At 55.3% G+C, this 24,793-nt stretch overlaps 4 protein-coding genes across 4 annotated transcripts; 3 read left to right on the top strand and 1 right to left on the bottom strand.

Annotated features, from left to right (window-relative positions):
* Nucleotides 1–285: 285 nt before the first annotated feature.
* CkaCkLH20_04070 (histone chaperone domain chz) lies at nt 286–773 on the top strand (the record flags this gene model as incomplete). The annotated part of the gene is made up of 3 exons (XM_038886789.1): nt 286–444; nt 512–524; nt 586–773. The coding sequence occupies 3 exons, from the start codon at nt 286–288 to the stop codon at nt 771–773; spliced, it is 360 nt and encodes a 119-aa protein (XP_038748039.1).
* Nucleotides 774–2,459: 1,686 nt separating this feature from the next.
* Nucleotides 2,460–3,286, top strand: CkaCkLH20_04069 (ER-golgi snare complex subunit; the record flags this gene model as incomplete). The annotated part of the gene is made up of 3 exons (XM_038886788.1): nt 2,460–2,545; nt 2,684–2,999; nt 3,080–3,286. 3 exons carry the CDS (start codon nt 2,460–2,462, stop codon nt 3,284–3,286), a joined length of 609 nt encoding a protein of 202 aa, XP_038748038.1.
* Nucleotides 3,287–3,958: 672 nt separating this feature from the next.
* CkaCkLH20_04068 (uncharacterized protein) lies at nt 3,959–5,265 on the bottom strand (the record flags this gene model as incomplete). Its single annotated transcript, XM_038886787.1, has 2 exons — nt 3,959–5,152; nt 5,230–5,265. 2 exons carry the CDS (start codon nt 5,263–5,265, stop codon nt 3,959–3,961), a joined length of 1,230 nt encoding a protein of 409 aa, XP_038748037.1.
* A 7,918-nt stretch (nt 5,266–13,183) lies between these two features.
* On the top strand, nt 13,184–19,753 carry CkaCkLH20_04067 (glutamate synthase; the record flags this gene model as incomplete). The annotated part of the gene is made up of 5 exons (XM_038886786.1): nt 13,184–13,308; nt 13,365–13,418; nt 13,477–13,517; nt 13,573–19,555; nt 19,615–19,753. The coding sequence occupies 5 exons, from the start codon at nt 13,184–13,186 to the stop codon at nt 19,751–19,753; spliced, it is 6,342 nt and encodes a 2,113-aa protein (XP_038748036.1).
* Between the last annotated feature and the right edge of the window lie 5,040 nt (nt 19,754–24,793).

The raw sequence follows: 24,793 nt of genomic DNA, 5'->3' as shown, positions 1-24,793 counted from the left end.
TAGTGGCTCTAGGCCTGACCAGGATTAGCGCCGTTGCTCAGAGACGGCATGCAAACCTCAGCAGCGCCTTACAAGCTGGGGGAAGGTACGATCGAATTGATAAAATCCACCGCCTACCTTGCCTGCCTGCATAGCTGCACCTCCACCTCCCAATATTTCCATCATCCACCTACACCAACGCCACCCACCACTTTCGACCACTACAACACTTGCAATACTCTCACTTCTGCGTCGCGCAATCTGAACAACATATCAACACTCTAAAAACCCACCAAACAAGACACAATGGCTGCCGAGAACGGATCCGTCACCGACCCTACCACCACCGTCCCCGAGGTCGAGGCCAAGGGCAAGGGCAAGGCGGTCGCCGGCGAGGAGCCCGTCGAGCAGAGCGAGGCCATGGACGAGGATGAGGACTCCAGCGACGAGGAGGAGGCCAACGAGGTATGTGGAAAATTTCCATGCGCGACTCGATATGCGTTCGCGCCAAAGCTAACAGTGAAAAATACAGACCGTCGAGCCTGGTAGGAGCTACCTTCCGCAACCACCTTCCCCGATCATGCGACTAACATTTCTGGGTAACAGTTGACGAGGACGACGGCATGGACGAGATTGATCTTAACAACATCGTCGAGGGCGGTCGCCGCACCCGTGGCCGTGTCATCGACTTCGCCAAGGCCGCCGAGGAGAACCCCGTCGCCGACGAGGATGATGATGAGGAGGACGATGACTTCCAGGCCCCGGCCGACGACTCCAAGATGGAGGAGGACTAAGCGGGCTGCTGCTCGCCGCGTCAACACTCTCGTCTATTCTTCAGCCATCGAAAATCTGGTGGCATCGTCATGGTCATGGGAACGAACACAGCACGACAGAAAACCGGAATGGTGTTATACAAAAGTTTTACGCGGGCTTAACAGCGGCTCGTCTGGACAATGACGTGTTTGGCGGTTGGACACATGGGGGACAGGCAATGGTGGATGGATATTTCCGCGTTTGGACGGCGTTTAGAGACGAGTTGGTCTGCTGTCTAGCCCGACCCGATGGGAAGGATCACGCTCTATCTTATCTTAGCCGCGCTGCTCTGCCCGTGGGCGTCAATACCCCGACTATGAGTGCTATGGAAACGAAGATTATGCAATCACGAATGTCCCGTGACTTTGGTATTTTCTGTTGATTTTACCGCGTGCCGGCGCAAGAGCAGCTGTTATGCGTTGATGCAGGTCCCGGCGGCCATCCCTCGCAGGAAGACCTCATTAGCTCGCCGACGGGGAGCTATCCACATGGTAGCTGCCAGCTCAATCGCCGATTCATGCATGAGACGACCTAGATCCCGTTCAAGGGACCACCAACACTGCCTTGGCAAGGGCATATGCTTAGTTACGTAGCATACCTTATTGTAAACAGGCCCTACAATGCAGACAAGACGAACCGATCTCGTCCGTTGATGCGACGGAGCATTAAGACGAGGTATAGTTGAACATTTAGGTCTCGGCCGGCATTCACCTGACAGGATGCGGCTCCCGTTGCTAACTGACCGCGCTAGAACCCTCCCAAAATTCCCCGTACTAAGAATGACAGCGCCATTGTGCAGAGTGTTAGGCTTTGGCTGGGGTGTCTGCTCTAAGTGACCCTGATTCTTTCAGAGTAAATAGACCTGGAGGGGGCATCCGTCCGGTTCAAGGAACTTGCTGCCGCTTTCACGTTCTGGCCCTTCCCATCCAGCATTTTTTAGGTTATCATCGTTTTCGATTGGACAGCGGGACGACACGTACCCAAAAGGTACCTTACACTGGTATTCCACCGAGAACAGCTGGTCTTCCCAACCCAGGTCAATATCTAATGGGCGACGCGCGCTTCTCCTTTTCCTCGTGAACTCTTTCCAACGCTCTCGTCATATTTCCCCTTTCCCATACATTAGGCCCAACTCCACCAAATAGCAACGAACGACTCGACAGGGGCCCCGGGTGGACGCAACGAACGGACCAGGCAAGACAGAAAAGACGTCAGTGGACGGACGGGACTGCCCCCCAAGTAAAATTAAAGATCGCCCAGCCCGTCATTCGCATGCCCCCCGGCCAGCGCGAACCAGCAAGCGACGACTAGCCCAGCAGCAACATTAGTTTTTTTTTTTCTCTTCCCCGGACCCTTGGATTGACGAAGGAAGCAAAACAAAGAAGTTCCTTTTCTTCCGTTGTCTGACACAACCAAACGCCTCTCGCCCCTTACTGGCATTCCCGCCTCGAGACACGTTTTCCTCCTTCGCCCCGCGCAGAGAGAGAACGCCGCCAAGGGTTTCTCGTCATCGTCGTCGTCGCGCGCCGAAGCGAGAGCCAGCAAAAGTTACAGATTTCGATTCGAGTTTAAGGGGGGCCTGGAGTCGCCTCGAGTGTTGGGAACACCATGGCTTCAAGGTGAGTTTGGCGACGGAACGATCGCATTTCCGCAACTCCCCCGTGCGAATGCCGGCACACCGCTCGCGCAGAAGAGCTGGATACCGCAAATGTCACCGCCGTGAGCTCGGGGACGGTCGAGAGTCGCGGACTCGGTGATCTCGACCACCGCGGTTCTCCAAGTGGGCAGACGACTCGGCATTCTACGACGTGCGAAGTGACGGACAGCGACGTGGCCGAAATGACAAGAACCTCCCGAGGCAGCTCAGCTAACGCCCGCTTTCCAACCACAGATTCGGCGCCTCCTCGCTCCACCAGCGCGACTCCCGCAGCGCCCTGTTCGAGGGCTACACCGGCGAAAACGCGCGGCGGCCCGTCAGTGCCTCGCCGTCGCGCCTCGGAGGCGGATACGGCTATGGCTACGCCGGCGGCAGCGCTTCCCCCGCGCCGATGGGGAATCACCTCGGCGTCGACAACGGTACCCGGGGCTTCCGGCCCGCGACGCCCAACTCGCGGGGTCAGTACAGCGATGCGGTCCTCAACGAGCTCGAGAGCCAGAACGACGAGCAGGTGGAGGGTATCATGGGCAAGGTCAAGATTCTGAAAAACGTACGTCGTTCTGTCCCCTTCTTGTCCGGCGACTCAGAAGACCATGCCGCGAATACAGCCCAGCTGACGATGTTCTCCAGATGACGGTAGCCATCGGCGACGAGATCCGCGAGTCCTCCGCCCTCGCGGAGAAGATGAACGACACTTTCGACACGACGCGCCTGCGTCTCCGCGGCACCATGAACCGCATGCTCCTGATGGCCCAGCGCACCGGCGTCGGATGGAAGGTCTGGCTCGGCTTCTTCGCGGCCGTGTGCTTCCTCTTCATCTACGTGTGGCTTTTCTGAGCGGGCGAGGGCTGGCATTCAAGTCACAGATATGAATTCGAAATATCACATAGTTAACACAAAGCGAGATAGCTGGGAAGGAGATTGAAGAGTGGCGCCTCAACAAGACGCCAGCCCGCGAGGGCGTAAGAGGGGTGGAGCACTCTGTATCTCGGGCCGACCGCGATTTGGTATTATCCTGCATGCTCGGCGTTAGAGGCGTTTTCAGTTCCGTAACGCTGTTCGAATAAACGGGGCAGAGGCGAGTTGGACGCAGGGGGCAGACGATTGCAAGTTGAGAGGGAGAGATGACGGGCGACACGAAACGACGACCGAACACACAAAAGCAGGCCTTGTTCTTACCGCATGTGTCTACGTTTGAAAGGATGGGACAACGATTGGGGGAACCAGAGAGTATTATAAGCACTTTTTTGTAATAACGATGTATACCGTCTAATGCTACACTTTTTTCTGAGGATTCGTCTGGGCTTCCGTTTGGGGAGAATGCCCTTTCCTTGATTTCGTAATTCGTCTGTGGTTTGTTCGTGTTATGGAGCTGTATTGTGCCTCGCGTCTCGGAGTTTCCTCTTGGCAATGCGTGTATGCTTCGTGCTGAAAGGGGGGTATCATGAATCTGTCCTCTCCCAACCATCCGTCTCTCTTCGGTGTCCCTTCCGCCGGCGCTCAACGCCACTAACGTCTCTGCGCCCTGACGCCGGGACTGCTGTGCATCATGCTGCTATCCATCATGCTACTATCCCCCGACAGCAGCCCGCTCAGGTCCATACTGCTCCTCGGCCCGCCGCCGCCGCGTCGTCCGGTCGGACTCGGCGGCGCCATCAACGGCGCAGCCCGGGGCCCCGCGAAGCTGATATCCTCGTCCTCGTCCTCGTCTTCCTCGTCCTCGTCGCTGCTGGGCTCCCGGGCGATGCTGCTGCTCAGGTCGACCTCCGAGTCCGTGTGCTCGTAGACGCCACTAAGGTCCGCGAGGCCGCTCAGCTCGCCGGCTTCGGGGATGTCGTCGTCGAGGTCCGCGTCCATGTCCATGCCCATGCCCATGTCGTCCTCGTCGTCTTCGCCGTGCGGCACGAGGTCCTCCTCGTCGAGCATGTGGCCGCCGCCCTCGGCCTCGAGGTCCTCGTCCCCCCCGTATATGTCCTCACCGTCGGCCTGGCCGCGCGCCATGGCCTGCCTGTAGGCGTCGTCCGCCATGCGCATTCTCTCCTCGACGAGCTCCTCCCGCCGGCTGTCGCCGTGTTCGCTTCCGCCGCCGCCGCCGCCGGGCTGGCCGTATCCGGGCCCTGGCGTGGAATCTCGATCTTCGTCATCGTCGTTGTCGGAGGAGGGGTCGACGACGCTGCTGGTCATCCCGCTGAGACCCTCCTCGGCCGCGGAGTCGTCGCCGCCGTCGAAGCCGAAGCTATCATCCGCGTCGGGGATCTCGTCGTCGAGGTCGTGGACCTCCTCCTCCTCCTCGGCGTCGAGGTCGGCGCCGAGATCGCCGGTACCGCCGTCCTCGAGCACGTCCTGGCCGGCAGCCTCGGCGTCGGCGAGTTCCTGCGCGAGCTGTTCGCGGCGCATGGCTTCGGCGTGTTCCTTCTGCTCCTTCTCCTCCTCGCGCATCTGGTGCAGCGTCTTGGGCACGGCGGGGGGCTTCAGCCAGCCGCTGCCGAAGTTCTGGATGTGCATCTTGCGGCGGTCCATCAGCTGCTCGTCGGCGCGCAGGCGAGCGAGGGCGGAGCGCTCGATGAGGAGCTGGGCCGCGCGGCGTGACGAGGAGCCATGCTGCTGTTGTGGGCTGTCGGGGTTGTTACGTTGTTCGTTGCCGTCGAGGAGGGCGACTTGGGTCACTGGGCGGCGGGAGGATGTGTACCAGATCGAGTGCGACTGTTGGGCGATTCGGTTAGAGCGAGGTCATGATGGCGGGGATGGAGGGGTCTCGAAGGAGCTTTGGAGGGACTGACGTCTCGCGGGGTTAGGTCTGGAAGGAGGCCAAACATGGTGGCCTGTTTGCCAAAGTGGCAGTTCGTTCGGGGGTCGCTTAGGTGAAGAATTGACGTGTGCCAGCCGGTATCGTCAATGACATGTGAAACGAATGTCGAATGGTGTCTCTAGTTGGACGTCATTCTCTCAGCTGCGAGCGGCTGTCGCGAGGTCACGAAAGTAAACAATTCTACAAAGTACGTACAGTGCAGCGACCGGGGGTAGGGGCTTACCCCACACTCCCAGACGCGCCGCGGCTAGCGCGCTTGATCCCTGCGCAGAAGTTCACGATGCTTCACGTCGAGCCGCCAAAAATGTGGTCAATTGCCATCTCGTCCAACGACATCCCTTGCCGTGGAATGCAATCATCGAGATCTTTCAACGCTGTCACGGAATGTGTGTGGTGCAACTGTGAGGTGATCCTCTGCAAGCCAGGCAAAATCGACCCAGCAACCACCACCAGCAGACAGAGTCGGACAAAAGGGTGCGGACCGTCGCCCACCGCCATGTCTCTTCGCCTTAATCTCTGACCGAGCCTGCTCGCTGCCAGGTCTCTGTTTTACAGATTTTCCCGTGGCTGCTCCCGGCGCCTACGTCTCCTCGGTTCCAATTATGTCTAGTTTTTGTGAGGTAACAGAAACAGGGGTCCGGTACCGCTGCCGCCTCTGCTCGCTTCTGTTTCTCTGAGCTTCCTCGCGTTCTCGACTCATCCGCTGCGGACGGGGAAATGAGGACCAAACGCTCCCTCGCGCCCCGCGGCGGACGCTCTGATGCGTCTCGTCGGGAAAAGTCGGAACTCGCGCTGACATCGGAGCCGTTGGCATTGGCTGTGTGAGTGCTGGAGTGGAGGTTTCAAATGCCATATTTCCGCAATGTGGGAATGTCCCTCGCGGCCATGGGCTGACTCAAGTGGGCTCTTTTTTTTTCTGCCGTTATTTTTCTTGCCGGCCACCCTGCAACGACGGTCTGGACAGTATGTGGCCGCTCCGATATAGGGCGGTCTAGCAGAACGCGAGTCCAAGACGCTCCGTCAAGGGTTGCATCCGCCCGGCCCTAGTTTGGGGGAACGGCCGAGCCGACTTCGGCGGGTCATGGCTAGCGCAATGGATATTGCAGATGCCATGCTGTGCAGGATGGTCCGCTTTCTGTTGTCGTGGGAAATCTCCACCGAGAGAGAAGCGGAATCCGTTCAGACAACGCCGTTGCCAGAGCCGATCCAGGCATTTATAATTGCAGTTGCTCAAGTTGCTGACCGGCAGCCGCCGTAAGCAATGGCTGGGCATGGGGGTTATCTGGCCCATCCTGACCCTATTGTTTGACAGCATTTTAACACCGCGTTGATTCGTCAAAAGATTACGATTGAATACGGGGTTTGCGGGAGACAACCGACAGTTGTTGTCTGTAAACTAGCACTACTCTGTACTCAGCTGAGGTGACACAACAACACGCAGGCGAGGAAAAGGAGGGTGGCCTCGAAAGGGCATAGGCGATCAGCCGCTCTCGCATCTTGGATGACCATCCAGATGCAGGATGCAAACACGTGCTTGTCGTAACGTTCAGCTGAGAACCCTAATTGTCTCGAGAAAAAAAAATCCAAGGCTCAAAATCCTTCTGGCACTGAGTGTGACAAGCATCCTCTGCCATAAACTTATGCACCTCGGCGGCATCTGTGACGTAGTATCTGCGTGGCGCCCAGGCGGTTCACCACCGAGGCGTGCGAATGTCTCTTGTCTGGCTTCTCCTTTGCAGCATTCCATGTCTGTGCCCCTCGACTTCGGCAGGCTGAGCGTTTGAATCCCAAGTCCTCTCCTCTCCTCCCCTCCCCTCCCTCCTCTGGCTCCAATAGCCAAGAGGAAGAAACGTCTGTGCGTGGACGCCAGCAGGGGCTCGTCGAACAGGGAGCTGTGAGATCTCGAACGCCTCCGGTCGGCGGGGTTGCATTCGACAGGGTTGAGGCTGGGGGGTGCCTAGCTTCGCTGTAGCTCAGATGCAGATGCAACAAGTCGCCATCATGGTTGGCCCGAGATAAGACGGTTGAAGATGCGGCTTACCTCTTGATTGGCCGGCTTCTCCAATTTCAAGTTGTCGATTTTTTGACAGCAACCCTCACGGTGTTTGGTGACAACATCTCTCGATGCTGCAAAGCAGTGTGGCAGTCTAGTCACGCGCCCACCACTGCTTGTTGCCGGATGAGAAGGAGACAAATTGCCCTGTCCGCTTGCCGTTCTGTGCAGCAACAATAGTGTATGCCATCCAGTTCATCACTTTTCGCAGTAATTTGCTGTCGTGCTGCTTTGAATGCATGTGCTCGGTGCCGTCCGCCATTGGCCAGCCTTCCCGTTTAATCCGTATTATTGGCAGTTGCAACATCGGGAACCTCGCTCTTCTAGGCCTGCCTCCTAAACAGTTCTCTGCTGGGGATTTCGCTCGTCTGCCCTCCATCGGGCACCCATGGTTGATGACGCCTCGGGCGCTTTCAGGAAAAGCAACAGATTGTGCCGTCAATCCCCTGGTCTCCCGCCGGCCTTTGCCGTGCGGTCATCTACACCACCAACTTCCGTAGATCGGAGGGGTTGATAGGCAAAGGAGATACACCAGCCATCCTCATTCGCGCGACACTCGGATACAAATCGGAATTTGCGTCGATGTCGGTTCCATGACGCAAGAGACCATGATTATCGGACGCAATCTGGTCCCTTGAAGTTGCTACTGTCGCTGACACCATTAGTGATAGACGGCGCATGCATAGCCGCGAGACAGACTGACGGAGGGACAAGTTGACAGCTGCTGGTTCAGCAACCTACTGCGAGTAGCATGTGCAAGCGCAGTTGGAGATGAACGAGGTCCGACGCCTTCTCCTCCCCCAACTCCATCCCCCCAAATCACCCGCATCGGTGCTTGACTTGCCCTTGTTCGTGAAGGGTCCGGGTCCAACTCCTTGGGGGACTTCCTGCGGACTGTCAGGGGCCCCCAAGCCGAGGCGACATCGGCCAAGGGCCTCTTTTTGAAATGCACTCGGCTGATTGGCTGGAGCTCAAAGCTTGCTCTTGATGACATTAACCTTTCAGCTATTCCGTTTCGCAAGATGCAGACTTGGGCTGGGTGACCCCTGTTTTTTCTGCATGCGGTGTGTGGGGTGCATGTCTGGTCGCTGGATTTGTGTTGAATTTCTCTTACACCAAGCTATTGTCGCAAACAACACATGAGTGCAATGAGATTTGGACCGTTGCCAGCAATGTACGGACCACAGGCTGTTGTCGTGGGGGACGGACGGGACAGGCTGTGATTCCGAGATACGTGGCGATCGAACTTCGAATGCAACTTTGGCAATGTTTTCGGAAGTTATTGTTGAAACGACTGTAACAATTCTTCTGGTGTCCGTCCGTACTGCGTGGAACGCGAGTTGGACGTGGACGGCCATGACGACAAACCGAAATCCATTGGAGCACTAGAAGATCGCTCAGCACACGCGGTTAGGTCTCTCGCGTCAATGGTGAATGGCAGATGAGGCGGTCTAGCTGTTAATGACTAGCCGAGCCTGTCAAATTGTCTTTCCAAGCGGCCGGCCGGCGGGTAAATGAAGACCAGGAACTACTATAGTAAAGCAATTCCACGGATGGGAGACGACGGCCGGCGGCCCTGACCTGAGCGGGAGCGAGATCTCGTTCATGCCGCAGATCTGAATTTGGGTCACCGCCATTGGCCAAGAACATATGACGGGGAAGGCAAGATGGCTCCCGAGGCATACCGAGCCTGGCGAACAGCTTTTGAGTGGAAGACAGCGTGCCAAGCAATCCGCGGATGAAAGGTGATTGTCGACCTAGGGGCTGGCCGTGGGCCGAGTTCTTTCTTCTTGCAAAAGATTTAATACAGCGTCGACCTGGCGGAATTGGAAGCGCTTGCGGACAATATCCATGTTGCCCCAGACGAGGCGACCAGGTGGTACGTCAGGGACTTGGTGTTATGCCTCGTGGTTGCGGTTAGGCCCCGTGTCGTTCAACTGATGAGAAAAGGGGAGTACGGGGTGAAGCGTTGCTAGCTCGGTAGGACGAGGTGATGGAACACCCAGCGGTCAGGGTTGGACCCCGCAGAGCAACGTTGGCACGTCCGTTGTGGTGGGAGCACAGCGGGCGGTTGTAGAGGCCGTCGAGGCGCATGGGGACGCAAATTGCCGGGACGTATTACCTATGGAGGTATCTGGGGACGAAGGTTTCTGGAGGGCTGGAGAAAGCGAAGATGGAGAGGCGAGACAAGACGAGGTTGGCGAGCCGGAAGGAAACGGTGGAGTGGGATTGGCGGCCGATGGTGTCGGTGATTTGTGAGTCGATGTGGAGGAAAGTCGATCGAGGTTGACGTGGCCAAAGATGGCCGCAATGTTCTGAATGGTGTGCACTGGTGTGGTGTTGGGTGTCTGCCATTGCCTGGGCATCCGCTGCAAGAGCCTCGCATGGTGAGAAGGAGAGTGTCCCGGCACTGTCGATACCGAGACACGGAATGATGATCTGAGGCGTTGCTCGCTGCTGCGTATTCGTGGACCGTAAAGTACTGGCTGAAGAAGAAGTATCCGTGGTGCGTTTTGGTCTCGATGATGGCCGCCTTCCGCTCGATGTGCGCTTTTTTCTGGCATGTGGTTTTTGGACCGAACGTCCCATTTCCTTTTCCCGAAGGCATGGTCAGCCATCAGCGTCGAGCAGGACCATGGAGGGGCAAATCGTGCGCTGGACGGTCCACTTTCAGGCCATCTTCACCATGGACAGGCCACTCAAGAGAGAGAAATTCCAAGGTTTATTGCAGCGTCGCAACTGAGCAGCCTTGGATAACCATGGCAGGCCTGGAAATCCGAGAGCCAGCAAGGTGACATGGGCCAAAATGGTGGCAGGGGAGCGGGAGTCCACTGAAGAGACATGCCCTGATGGACCGAAAAACGGAGCATTGAGATAGGCGGGGCGGAGTGGAAGACAGAGTCAGAGCTGGTTTGGGACCCCAGCCAATGGGAGACGGTCGTGTTGGATTGAGGAAGACAATGATTGGCTGCCGCATCTCGCTTTCTGCTGAGATGGACTCCACCAAACCTTTTTCTCCGCCTGTGACTGGGCCACTGCTATTTGGAGAAAATGGAAAGGGATCCGCCGACGCGGCAGCCTGAGGGAAAGTGCAATGAGAGAGAAAGAGAGAAAGACCGACTCGCCCGAGTGAGTGGTGAGAAAATGCAGCGCACAGACGTCAAGCGCCGTCCACGGAGGTACGTACCGCTTGCCGCATGTCCCATCCCATCCCATCTCGTTCACTTCCGCAGCATCTGCAGATGGTACGTATCATTCCATTTCCATCCCACCACCCACCCACTGCTGCAAACCCCCACTACGATCACGTCGGCCCCTCTCTTCAGCAGCAGCAGCAGCAGCAAGAACAGACGTGGACGTGGAACACCACCCAACCGAAAAAATACGTGAAAGCCGCAGCATTGCGAGAAGAAGCAGGAGCCTTCGCTGTCTCCGTCTCGCGTCTCGTCTGCACCTCGCAAATTACCAGGGGAGGGTGATACCCAGAGACGGACTTTCCGTTCATAACACTAGTCTGCCAGCTGGATTCTTTTTTTTTCTTGGACTACCGCGCATAACCGCCGCCGGTTGGTCGGCTTGTATTGCCACAAGCCGTTCCGTCTCGCCCAGAAATGTCCAATATCCCGAAAAAGGGTCTCTCAGCCGTGTTGTTGTCGTTCGGTGCCTCCTCCGTCTCTCGGCTCCCAACCCGCCTCTCCTTCTCTGTGACTCTACCCAGTAGTCTCCAGGCTCCAGAATCCCAGTGTCCACCCGATTGTCTCCATCCACAACCACAACCCGTCTTATTCATCCAAATTATCTTAGCTTCGTGTGGTCTGTGATCCCTTGCGGTCTCGTTCGGGTGGCCGCCGGCGAGTGAGAGTCGTTTCCTTTCCAATCCCTCCCCTCCAAACCCCGGCTTGGACCCAGCGTTGCCAGCGCCGACTCAGGACTCTACTCCTCTTCAACCATCCCACCTTTCACTCACTCTCTCACACACACTCTCTCTCCTGGGCTAGGACTGTCCCTTTCATAAAAGGTTGCTCTTCTCCCTCCTCCCACCTTTTCTTCTATCCCTCTTTCTTCCGCCCTCCCACTCCTCTCGCGCGGTGCCTCGACGGTAGAAAAAGAAACCCTCTCGATACCATTGCGCAAATAGCTTGACCATCCGGTCCATTCAAATACCCAACGCTTGCCGGTAAGTCATGAATGCTCACAAACAGAGACACAGAGCCCAAGCCTAGGCTTGATGCTTGACACTCTGTGATATCACTCCCACGTTGTCCCCGTTTGCCCAAGAACACCGCCATCCGAATCAGACCAGCAGAGAGACCGCACAGAGAGACACCAGAAGCAGAGCAAGAGACGACGAGAGACGCAGAGACGCAGAGACAAGACAGAGCGGAAAGAGAGACAAACGCACAGATGCAGAGACCGAGACACAGAATTCCAGAGAGACGCAGCTCCCGATACGAAAACGGCGATTTCCCAATGCTCCTTATCTTCCCGGGAAAGCAGCAAGCAGTAGCAGCAGCAACAGCAACAACAATTGCAGTGGGATAGCAACACCACGACTGCCATATCATTGACATCGATTTTGGCATCTCGGTCTGCATTTTTCTGCGCAGCGCTTCCTGCCACATGCTCTTTTTTGGGGCTTGCGTCTACGACTGCGAGTTGACCCCACACACCCCCAGGTCCAGACAGTCGACCCCTGGTCGCAATCCCTGTGGCGGTGATGTAAGGTCACCGCGGGAATGGAGCTTGCAGTCGCCTATCAGCCGAAGCCAAAAAAAAAAACACCGAAAAAAAAAATCTTGGAGGGGCAGTCGGCCGGTGGCGGCCTACCTACACTAGGCACTACGCACCACGGTAGCACAGAGCGGCACTAGCCTGACGCGCCTGGCAGCATGGCATGGCATGGCATATTGAGGGTGTGTGCGATGCTTGTCCGTCTCTGATAGACGGGGCACTGGCGTCACTCACTTTTAGCCGCACACTTCTCTTGGTGCCATTCCATTACCTCGCCTGTCATTGGCCACTGGCAATCAGCGCCGCTGGGCTCGGTCGGCACCGCGATTCTGCATTCTGCAATCATCCCAATGTTGCTCTGCAGTCGGCCTGGCCTAGAGCATGGTGGTTTTTTTTTTCTGCCTGTTCTGCAACCCTGCCCAAGCTGTCTTTGGCTTGCTGAATGGCGGCTTTCTGGCTAGCCCTTCCCCGTCCACCAATGTCCGGCTTGCATTCTGATGCTTGCTGCTGCAATGGTCTCTGCGACTTGCTGCCAGCGCCGTCATTCCTGAAGCCTTGTGCTGCTTGTTGCATGTGCTACTGCGTCCGCCTTGCTGCTCCGGAACCCGTCCCCAGAAAACCGGTCTCGTACACCAAGACAACACGTCGGGAGCTGCCTCATTTCGGAAGACGTTGCGCACAACCAGGTTCGAGAGTAGAGTTTCCGCTGCTCCAGAAAAAGTGCTCTCCTGGTCTTCCGTGCGTCCCTTGATCAGCTCGAGCTTAATTCAAAGATATCACCCCGCATTCGATCTCTCCAACAATTCTGCTCGCCACCACTTACTTCTCTCTACACAATCTCTCTCTCGGTCTCTCGCCTTATCTGCCCCTCGACTGCGCATGCCTCACGTGTGCGAAGATCTGCTCGTGTTCTCTGTGCGACCCTCCTGCTCGTCATAGGCCGTTTCCCCTCACTTCAGTCATCTTCGCGACAATCGTGTCTTTGCTGCTCTTCACGTCACTAACTTGCGTCTTCCGCCTCGATAGATCAGTACCAGAGCAATCGCTCCTACCGATCGCCTGCCGCAGACTGGAATAGTCACTCCCTAGCCGACCTATACCAGCCTTTCCATTCACATACCGGCTCGAATCCTCGCCTAGCATGGGCCTGCCCGAGGACTTCGACGACCGACAAATCCATCTTGAATCTGAAAAAGAGCAATACACTCCCTATGATTACCAGACGGAGAACAACTCCTCATGGGCGGGTGCTCTGCCGGTGAAGCAGTGCGTCTGCTCTGTTACAAACTCCGAATGGTGCTGTCGCTAACGAGGAACTGCAGAGGATTGTACGATCCGAGCTTGGAGAAAGATGCATGCGGTGTCGGCTTTGCTTGGTATGCCCTCGATTCTCCCCTACCTCGCTCGTGGATCACAGCAACTGACGTTTCGCAGCCACATCAAGGGCAAGCCTAGCCACAAGATTGTCAGCGATGGTGAGATTTGACGCCCCGACTTCGTGCGACTGTTCATGGCTGACCACTGCTGCAGCGCGCAACCTGCTTTGCAACATGACCCACAGAGGTGCTGTGGGATCTGATGCACGAGACGGTGATGGCGCTGGCGTCATGACTTCGATCCCCCACAGGTTCTTCATCAAGAACTTCGCAAAGGAGGAAGGCATTGAGTTGCCCCCTCTGGGACAATATGCTACGGGAAACCTGTTCTTTAAGCCAGACGAGGAGACTCTGCAAGAGTCCAAGAGGCAGTTGGAAGATATTGCCGAATCGTTAGGCCTGCGTGTCTTGGGATGGCGAAGGCCTCCCGTTGACTCGACTTTGCTTGGTCCTGCTGCCAAGTCTCGTGAGCCCATTATCATGCAGCCTTTTGTCGTCCTGATCTCCGCCTACGGCGAAGGCAACGCCCCCGAGAACACCGATCCCGAGCAATTTGATGACAGACTCTTCGAAAGACAGCTGTATGTCCTCAGAAAGCGAGCCACCCACACCGTCGGTCTGCAGAACTGGTTCTACATCTGCTCCCTCTCCAACAAGAACATTGTCTACAAGGGACAGCTGGCCCCCATCCAGGTCTACCAGTACTACTATGATCTCGTCAACGCCGACTACGAGGCTCACTTTGCCCTCGTCCACTCTCGTTTCTCGACCAACACTTTCCCCTCCTGGGACCGTGCTCAACCTCTGAGATGGGCTGCCCACAACGGTGAGATTAACACTCTCCGTGGAAACAAGAACTGGATGAGAGCTCGTGAGGGTGTCATGCAGTCTGACGTCTTCCGCGAGGAACTCGAAATGCTCTACCCCATCGTCGAGGATGGCGGTTCCGACTCTGCTGCTTTCGACAACGTCCTGGAGCTGTTGACCATCAACGGTGTCCTCTCCCTGCCGGAGGCTGTCATGCTCATGGTCCCCGAGGCCTGGCAAGGAAACACTCACATGGACCCCAAGAAGGCCGCTTTCTACGAGTGGGCTGCTTGCCAGATGGAGCCTTGGGACGGTCCCGCTCTCTTCACCTTCGCCGACGGCCGTTACTGCGGTGCCAACCTCGACCGTAACGGTCTCCGCCCTTGCCGTTTCTACGTCATGGACGATGACCGCATCATTTGCGCTTCTGAGGTCGGCACCATCCCCGTCGAGCCCGAGAAGGTCATCCAGAAGGGTCGTCTTCAGCCCGGTCGCATGCTGCTCGTTGATACCCTTGCCGGCCGCATCATCGACGATAAGGAGTTGAAGGAGGCCGTCTCCAGCCGCCAGGACTTCCGCTCTTGGATCGACCAGGAGCTCATCACCATGCCCAAGGTCCTCGAGACCATTGGCAAGACCGTTGACGTCGCTGCCAAGCCTGACGCCACTCGTCTGCAGGAGGACCCCCTTCTCCTGGCCTTCGGCTACACTCACGAGCAAGTGAGCTTGCTTCTGGCCCCCATGGCCTCTGACGAGAAGGAAGCCCTTGGTTCCATGGGTAACGATGCTCCTCTGGCTTGCTTGTCTCAGGCTCCTCGTCTTCTGTACGAGTACTTCCGCCAGCTCTTCGCTCAGGTCACCAACCCTCCCATCGACCCCATTCGTGAGTCGATCGTTATGTCTCTGGAGTGCTACGTCGGTCCTCAGGGCAACCTCCTTGAGATGGACAGCTCTCAGTGCGGCCGTCTCCTTCTTCCCAGCCCCATTCTGTCGATCCCCGAGTTCAACTCGCTCAAGAACTTGTCGACCATCAACCCCGAGTGGACTGTCAAGGTCATCGACCTGACTTTCCCCAAGAGCGAGGGCACCGACGGCTACCTGCGCCACCTCGACCACATCTGCAACGAGACCACCGCTGCCATCGAGAACAAGGACCGCATCATCGTCCTCTCTGACCGCAACACCTCCAAGGACCGCGTCCCCGTCTCCGCCCTGCTCGCCTCCGGTATGGTCCACCACCACCTCGTCAACAACAAGTGGCGTTCCATGGCTGCCATCGTCGTCGAGACCGCCGAGGCCCGTGAGGTTCACCACATGTGTGTCCTCCTCGGCTACGGTGCTGACGCCATTAACCCTTACCTCGCCATGGAGTGCATTCTGAAGCTGAACCGTGAGAAGCTTATTAAGAAGAAGCTCTCCGACGACGCTCTCATCCACAACTACAAGCACTCTTGCGACGGTGGTATCCTCAAGGTCATGAGCAAGATGGGTATCTCTACCCTCGCCTCTTACAAGGGTGCTCAGATTTTCGAGGCTCTTGGTCTCGACGAGACCGTCATCGAGCGCTGCTTCAAGGGCACTGCCTCCCGCATCCAGGGTTCCACCTTTGAGCTCATCGCCGAGGACAGCTTCCGCTTCCACGAGCGCGGTTTCCCCTCCCGCTACACCGTTGGTGTTTCCGGTCTGCCCGAGTCCGGCGAGTACCACTGGCGCGACGGTGGTGAGGCTCACATGAACGACCCCACCTGCATTGCCAACATCCAGGATGCCGTTCGCACCAAGAACGACAAGTCCTACGAGGCCTACTCCAAGTCTCAGTACGAGCAGATCAAGGCTTGCACCCTGCGTGGTATGCTTGACTTCAAGTTCGAGGACTGCACTCCCGTTCCCATTGAGCAGGTCGAGCCCTGGACCGAGATTGTCCGTCGCTTCTGCACGGGTGCCATGTCTTACGGTTCCATCTCCATGGAGTCTCACTCTACTCTCGCCGTCGCCATGAACAGACTTGGCGGCAAGTCCAACACTGGTGAGGGTGGTGAAGACCCCGAGCGTTCTCAGCGCATGACCAACGGTGACACCATGCGTTCTGCCATCAAGCAGGTCGCCTCTGGCCGTTTCGGTGTCACCTCCGCCTACCTCGCCGACTCTGACGAGATCCAGATCAAGATGGCCCAGGGAGCCAAGCCTGGTGAAGGAGGTGAGCTTCCTGGACACAAGGTGTCCAAGTCTATCGCTCGCACCCGTCATTCCACCCCTGGTGTCGGTCTCATCTCTCCTCCTCCTCACCACGACATTTACTCCATTGAGGACTTGAAGCAGTTGATCTACGATCTGAAGTGCTCCAGCCCTCGCTCTCGCGTCTCCGTCAAGCTCGTCTCCGAGGTCGGTGTCGGTATCGTCGCCTCTGGTGTCGCCAAGGCCAAGGCCGACCACATCTTGATCTCTGGTCACGATGGTGGTACCGGTGCCTCTCGCTGGACCGGCATCAAGTACGCCGGTCTCCCCTGGGAGCTGGGTCTTGCCGAGACTCACCAGACTCTGGTCCTCAACGACCTTCGTGGTCGTGTTGTTGTCCAGACTGACGGTCAGCTCCGCACTGGTCGCGATGTCGCCATGGCCTGCTTGCTCGGTGCTGAGGAATGGGGTTTCGCTACCACTCCTTTGATCGCCATGGGCTGCATCTTCATGAGGAAGTGCCACCTTAACAGCTGCCCTGTCGGTATCGCCACCCAGGACCCTGAGCTGCGCAAGAAGTTCACCGGTACCCCCGAGCACGTCATCAACTTCTTCTACTACGTCGCCAACGAGCTCCGTGCCATCATGGCCAGGCTTGGTTTCCGCACCATCAACGAGATGGTTGGCCACGTCGAAGTCCTCAAGGTCCGCGACGACTTGCGCACTAAGAAGACCTCCAACATCGACCTCTCCCTGCTCCTGACTCCCGCTCACAAGCTCCGCCCGGGTGTCGCCACCTTCAACGTCCGCAAGCAGGACCACAAGCTCTACGTCCGCTTGGACAACAAGCTCATCTCTGAGGCCGAGTTGACTCTGGACAAGGGTCTGCCTTCCAGAATCGAGTGTGACATTGTCAACACCGACCGTGCCATGGGTACCTCGCTCTCGTACCACATCTCCAAGCGCTACGGCGAAGACGGCTTGCCTTTGGACACCGTCCACGTCAACATCAAGGGTTCCGCTGGTCAGTCCTTCGGTGCTTTCCTCGCCCCTGGTGTGACTCTGGAGCTCGAGGGTGATGCCAACGACTACGTTGGTAAGGGTCTCTCTGGCGGTCGCTTGATCGTCTACCCTCCCCGCTCCGCCGTCTTCAAGGCTGAGGAGAACATCATCGTTGGTAACGTCTGCTTGTACGGCGCCACCAAGGGTACCTGCTTCTTCCGCGGTGTCGCTGCTGAGCGTTTCGCCGTCCGCAACTCCGGTGCCACCGCTGTTGTCGAGGGTGTCGGTGACCACGGTTGCGAGTACATGACTGGTGGTCGTATCGTCATTCTGGGCAGCACTGGTCGCAACTTCGCTGCCGGTATGTCTGGCGGTATCGCCTACGTCCTCGACATCCACAAGGACTTCTTGTCCAAGCTCAACACCGAGATGGTTGAGGCCGAGTCCGTCGAGGACCCCACTGAGATTGCCTACCTGCGCGGTCTCGTGGAGGACCACCACCACTACACCGGCTCCGAGCTCGCCGCCCGCATCCTGCTCGACTTCAACCGTGCCCTGTCCCGCTTCGTCAAGGTCATGCCTGTCGACTACAAGCGTGTCCTCGCTGAGGAGGCTGCCAAGGCCGCCGAGGCTAAGCGCGCCGAGTACAACCTGCCCGTCATCTCTGGCGTTCCCGCCAAGAAGGAGGAGAAGACCGCCGCGAAGCTCCAGGACATAGAGGAGACCATCGGAGACAACGCCGCCGAGAAGAAGCGCGCTCTCGTCCTCGACAAGACCAAGGGCTTTATGAAGTACCAGCGTCGTGCGGAGAAGTACCGCAACGCCAAGACCCGCACCAAGGACTGGGCCGAGCTTTCCTCCCGTCTCGACGAGGATGAGCTCAAGTACCAGTCTGCTCGTTGCATGGACTGCGGTGTTCCTTTCTGCCAGTCCGAGACAGGTTGCCCGATCTCCAACATCATTCCCAAATGGAATGAATTGGTCTTTCAAGGACAATGGCGCGACGCCCTTAACCGTCTTCTCATGACCAACAACTTCCCCGAATTCACCGGCCGTGTCTGCCCTGCTCCTTGCGAGGGTGCCTGCGTTCTCGGCATCAACGAGGACCCCGTCGGCATCAAGTCCATTGAGTGCGCCATCATCGACCGCGGTTTCGAGATGGGTTGGATGGTTCCTACCCCCCCTGAGGTCCGCACCGGCAAGAAGGTTGCCGTCATCGGTTCCGGCCCCGCCGGTCTGGCCGCCGCTGACCAGCTCAACCGTGCCGGTCACACCGTCACTGTCTACGAGCGTGCCGACCGCCCTGGTGGTCTGCTGATGTACGGTATCCCCAACATGAAGCTCGACAAGCGCATCGTCAAGCGCCGTACCGACTTCATGGCCGCCGAGGGCATCAACTTCAAGTGCGGTGTTGCCATTGGCGAGGACGTCCAGCTCATGGACCTGAAGGCCGAGAACGACGCCGTCGTCATCGCCACCGGTGCCACCGTCGCTCGCGACCTCCCCATCAAGGGCCGCGAGCTCGAGGGCATCCACTACGCTATGGAGTTCCTGCACAAGAACACCAAGTCTCTCCTTGACTCCGAGCTTGAGGACGGTTCCTACATCTCCGCCAAGGGCAAGGACGTCATCGTCATCGGTGGTGGTGACACCGGTAACGACTGCATCGGTACTTCCGTCCGCCACGGTGCCAAGTCCGTCATCAACTTCGAGCTCCTGCCCCAGCCTCCCCCGGAGCGTGCTCGTGACAACCCTTGGCCCCAGTGGCCCCGCATCTACCGTGTGGACTACGGCCACACCGAGGTCAAGCAGCACATGGGCAAGGACCCTCGCGAGTACTGCATCATGTCCGAGGAGTTCGTCGACGACGGCTCCGGCAAGGTCAAGGGTATTAACACCATCCGCGTTGAGTGGACTCGCTCCGCCACTGGTGGTTGGGACATGAAGAAGATCGAGGGCTCTCAGCAGTTCTTCCCTGCCGACCTCGTCCTCCTCTCCATGGGTTTCCTCGGCCCCGAGGCCCGCATCTTCGGCGATGTCATCGAGAAGGACGCTCGCAAGAACGTCAAGACCCCTCCTGGCAAGTACAGCACCAACATCCCCGGCATTTTCGCTGCCGGTGACTGCCGTCGTGGACAGTCCCTCATCGTTTGGTAAGTATTCATTCTGTCGTATCAGCTCATCCCCGATCATCAACTAACCGTCATTCCAGGGGTATCAACGAAGGCCGCCAGGCTGCTCGCGAGATTGATCTTTACCTCGAGCAGTGCACCAGCCTGCCCGTGACTGGAGGCATCGTCAAGCGCACCGCTGGCGAGATCTTCAGCCGGGTCAAGCCCGTCCAGGCTTAAAAAAGCTTCTAGTTTTTGAGGAGTACGAAGAAATGATTCAGAATGACCGCGAGGTCGAGGGGCACAGCGGCGCGGCGCGGGGATCGGACATCGGAAAGGGTTCTTTCATGATACCCTGTTACAAAACATGCTTTCTTAGCGATCTGTTGCTACGCGTGGGTGGTTTCTTTTTGGCTGTTAGATGCTTGTCTCGTTGGTTATACCATATTTGTACATACGTGAAATCAATAGTGTTGTGCATACGTCTTGGGTTCCCGCGTGATTTGGTGGTGAGGCTTAAAAGCCTGATGGGCTGACGACTCTGTGAAAGGAAACGAACAGTGTCTCGCAGAAGTCTCTCTCGAAGCCGATTACTTCTGGAGAGGTTCGGAAGATCTCGAATCACTCGAGACTAGGCTGTAGTAGAGTGAGAGAGATAAAGAACAAACGCGAGCCCTTCGGTCGTCCAGCGCTGATTCTGTCCGTTATGTATTCAGTCCTGCAATACCGTCCAAGCCGAAGGGCCGCGTGACGTTTTCAAGCAGCGCACCCGATGCCACGCTCGCGGAACACCATCCCGATCCCGATCCCGAGTGTCCAAAGGCGTAGGCCACCGTGGGCGACCAAAGCAGGCAAACACAAAACAGCTGAATCTCAGCAGAGCTTTGCAGAGACGTGCAACAGCTACTTCTCTTGGTATGTATATGTGATAGTATGGCTTTTATATGGATGAGCGCTGTTGATTTTCGGCCAGTTCATCAGGCAACCCACGAGATTCGGACGTTTCGTGACGTTCTTGCCGCCCTGTATACGAGTATTAAAGACATCTGACAGTGCTGTTTATTGATTAGGAAGCAGAAGCAGACGAACAGAACCCAGTGTGTTGATAATGTTTCCGGCGGCGGCAAGACGCCATCGGCGCAGTTGCTGTCGATGAGTTCGACCACAGGGAACTCAGATAGTTCGAAAACCGCTTCAGTGTGATTGACTCGATTCGTCCTCTTACTACATAATAATACACTTGAGGCCATGAAGGACGGGGGGACAGGTTAATTCTCCTCTGGATGTTTGCGAAACATGTCCAGGATGGCCGGTCACGGCTGTGGCGAGAGAGAGTTCCGTTTCACTCCGACCACAACGAGAACATGCTGATAGCTTTCTAGACAAGGCTATTTGTTTTTGGTAGTATGACTGGATTTTTTATATGTTTTCGACATGCTTTGTCAGAAAGAATATCAATCATCGCCAAAGAGTATCTGATATCCAACGGACAGGCCTTCTATGCGACTAGGAGGTGACGTCTGTCCCGGCCGGTTAAGGACTCACTGCATACCGCTAGGTTTGCAATTACCCCCATGAAGCTGACTCTAGGAATTAAGATGCTTCTACTTTGGGTTTTAGAAGAACTCACTGCATGAGGAAGTCGCGATGTGCTACTGTTGAGGTAAGCTAGAACTAATATTACTTCTGCTTCTCACGGACTGACTGTTGTGTGACATGAGATGAGTGATCTTGTAGCTGGGAAAATTAATCAAAGTCTTGAGGTGAATCTTGTATATATGTCTGCTTTGAGTCAATTCTGTTTAAGAGTCTTCAAGATCTGCTTTCGTCTTTGCACATCATCTCGGAAATTCCCCATTCCAACAATGATGCTATGCATATCCCGTCAAAGAGACCGCTCGTTTCGCGGGTGTCCTATATATCAAGATATTTCAATTGAAACAACTCTGTTCTAGTCCGTCACTTCCGTTTGTTTCTTATTCACGAACGTTATTCAAACGAGTCTTCATATTGGACTACGACGGTCCGTTTGTTCATTGTACCATTTGCTTCATATTCTTCTTCCAAACATCCACTGAGACCTCACCCAACATTCATTTTGTGTCTAGTTTGAGTGAGTCTCTGACTCTATTCATAGGTCTTGGGCATTGGTATCAACAGGTCGACATCGCCGGTGAGGTGATCTGCCACGAGAAACGGCCCCTTTAAAAGAAAGCTGGCGGCGCATGATATATCCGTCTTCATGGATAGTCGTTTTTGTTGTGATGATGTGGTCGTTTGAATGATCATCGCTGCATCTGGACATACTCTTCGTCGTCATCGTAACAGCTTAGCTCGTTTTCACGAGATTTTTTCAGGTGTTCCAACTCAGATGTGCCCGGTAATACCCCGTATGCTCGCATAGTAGAGACGGACAGAATTTCATTTGTTCTCTGGTTGAGGTATGGCGGCATCGGCACAGCCCGGAATTAATCTTGCTTTTAAGAGAAACTTCATATCGACAGAGGGTAAGAAACTGTGGACACCTGAAGAAGTACAGTCCCATGAGATCATCCAAGTCCGATTTACCTTACGGGTGCCGTATCAACTCTTATATAGATGAAGATAGTCAGATAGGTCTGGATTACCCGCTCTGCTATATATGTAGAAGAAGATGAAGATTTTTGAATAGTCGGCGTGCCGGTCGTGACCGTCTCATCCGGAACGAGCACGGAACTGTGCTTCTTCACTCTTATTTCTGCGTAAACCGAACTTTCCATGACTGTACTGAGAAGGGTGTATATCCTCCGTACTGAGAGAAGTCTTCCGGGAGGAGAATGAAACTCGCGAGATGCTCTAGCATCGCTCTTCTATTCCGTCGAATAAGAACAAGATGAGAGATCATGCAGAGCGGTGAACAAGCACGAGATAGATACCCGGAGCCCGTGTGTCTGGGTTATGCATCAGAATGTCCGCCTGACAACTCCATTGAAAAAAGTCCACGCTTCGAGCACGACCCATCTTCCCCGTCGTGGATAGGAAATCCATAATTTGAAGGACCATCGACAAGAATGACCGCTATATTTTATAAGTCGTTGTTCAAGCATGGGGTTGCGGATGTGGATTTTCCGGAGAAAAATAGAAAGGGGGCGGGCCGGACCGACTGCGCTGACCTACCCTACCGTTTGCTTTGTTTGTGGCGTCTGACCAACTCATCCCAATCCCGCAGGCCTATGGGGAAACTGGTTACTTTGTAGGATCTGTCTGCGTCGGCGTGCAACTCGAGTTAGTTTGGGAGATGTCCATGTGTCTAGGTTGGCTGTGGTAGCACCCAGCTTTCACCCAGCATTACAGGAAAAGACCAGCGAGAATCTGATCAGTCTTGGTGAACAGCCGTTGAAAGAATGAGAAATTCAGCGATACTGTGCCATCATCCAACTTTGTCTTGATGTCAATGCTAGGGGATATATAAACACTGTTTCCTGGCCCTAGTCGCTCGCTTTTCATCCATTTGCCAGCTTTCCAGCATGTTTCGTTAATATCTCACATCGAATCAACCTCAATTTCTGTTAAAGGGGTAGATATCTTTCTTATGGCAGCCTGCTCTCTATCACTTTTCAAAATCCCGGAATACACTGGAGAAAGTGATGATGAACACCGACCGGAGACTTCAGTTGGCCCAAAACTTGTGTCGTTTACTCCTCTTAGAATCTTTATCTCAAGAGTTGTTACAAACCCATAATACCGAGGCTCCCAATCTCTCGTGCTCAACAAAATCAAAACACGATTCCCGATGAGTCATGTCCTGCCTGCTCTGACACATCATATTTAAGATGAACAAAAAGACATGAGTGAAATCAGCGAACGACTTGCACATAACAAGACATGAAGAAAAAGTCTTGATGCCGTCCATGGCCAATACACGGCATATCTGTAGCCATGGAATCACAGGCAGGAGAGCGCTTAAGTCGGCAACTCTGCCAAAGTGCCACATCTCACGATGACCCGGGAACATGCCAACCAGCGCTCGATTCGCATATATAACGTTGCATTTGGGCTGATTCTGGACCAAACAAAGCGCATAGTTAATTGCCTGTCGCGAAGGCGTTCAACATCTCAACGTGCCAGCTGCCGTGTCTTTGAGTTGAGTCGAGAGTGTGGCCTTTCTCACCCGTGGCTACTGGAGCCATGTTGAGTTGCTACAGGTGTCATCATCGTCCTTTATTGGTGTCATCTATTGTGTAAACTCATGAAATAATAAAGGGAAAATGTAACATAACCTTAGCACAGAAACATGACCAACTTACAATGTAAATCTTTCAAAGCTTGACCAGCTTCCTGTCATGCCCTGGTGCCAGATTCATGGTCTGTCGCGGTCATGAATCGAACAAGCACAATTTGAGGTCAAGATTGTCGCTATGGAATGCTCAGCGACGCGTGAGAAGCCTTTATACAAGCGAAAAATAAGATTCCTAAGATTGGATGCTCACAGGCATAACTATATAAACTTCTCTCATTTGCAATGTTAGTGAAATGCCCCAGGCTATGCCCGGTCCAATGGTCTTGTCGATTGAATAGTTGAGAAAACCAAATTATCGTCGTTGCTTCATCATAATCATCATTGTCACACTAGTTTGAAAAGAATGGCAAAGCAACATCCGTCTCCCTCTCCTCTCTCATCCTCCTCGGCTTCGTATTCAACCCTAATACGTAAGCAAAAGAAAGCTGGTGTCTGTCCAATGACTGCAATAGAATCAGGCAAACCAACCGAAACAATCTCCAAGATCGCTTAGACCGCCGCCGTGGTTCTTTTGATGATGTCAACGTGCCTTCACCAGCCAACCGTTCGAGGGCGGTGACGTTTTGAGAAAAAGAAAGGCGTTGGCTGCTTTTTAAATATGGAGTCTTCTGAGGCTGTCGATGGTAAACGCAGGGTACTGAATAGTTTGAAGTCTTCGGTGCAAGAGCATTCTCATCAACACCTGAGTCGGTAGAGGCCTCCTAAGACTCTCATCAGCAGTCCTCAAATGTGAAGTCGATACACGCTAGTCTGCGTTTCGTGAAGCCATAAAGTAGCCTCAAACAGAGCGTAAAGTGTCCTCATAAGGTATCTATTCCCAGCGTCTGTTGCTGTATTACTCAAAAACAAAAACTCACGCCCTTCTGAGAGCGGACATCATCTTCACTTGTTTCCCCCTTTCCACTGGACTACAAAGTCCGTCTGAAAACCCATTTTCATCTCCATGCTAAATTTACATTAAAAAGACGACAACATCAAACACACACCATCCACCTCTTTCT

Source organism: Colletotrichum karsti (genome assembly GCF_011947395.1).
Source record: "Colletotrichum karsti strain CkLH20 chromosome Unknown Scaffold10, whole genome shotgun sequence".
Lineage (NCBI taxonomy): Eukaryota > Fungi > Ascomycota > Sordariomycetes > Glomerellales > Glomerellaceae > Colletotrichum > Colletotrichum karsti.
The sequence above is the reverse complement of the archived record's forward strand: the minus strand, read 5'-3'. Positions and strand labels throughout refer to the sequence as shown.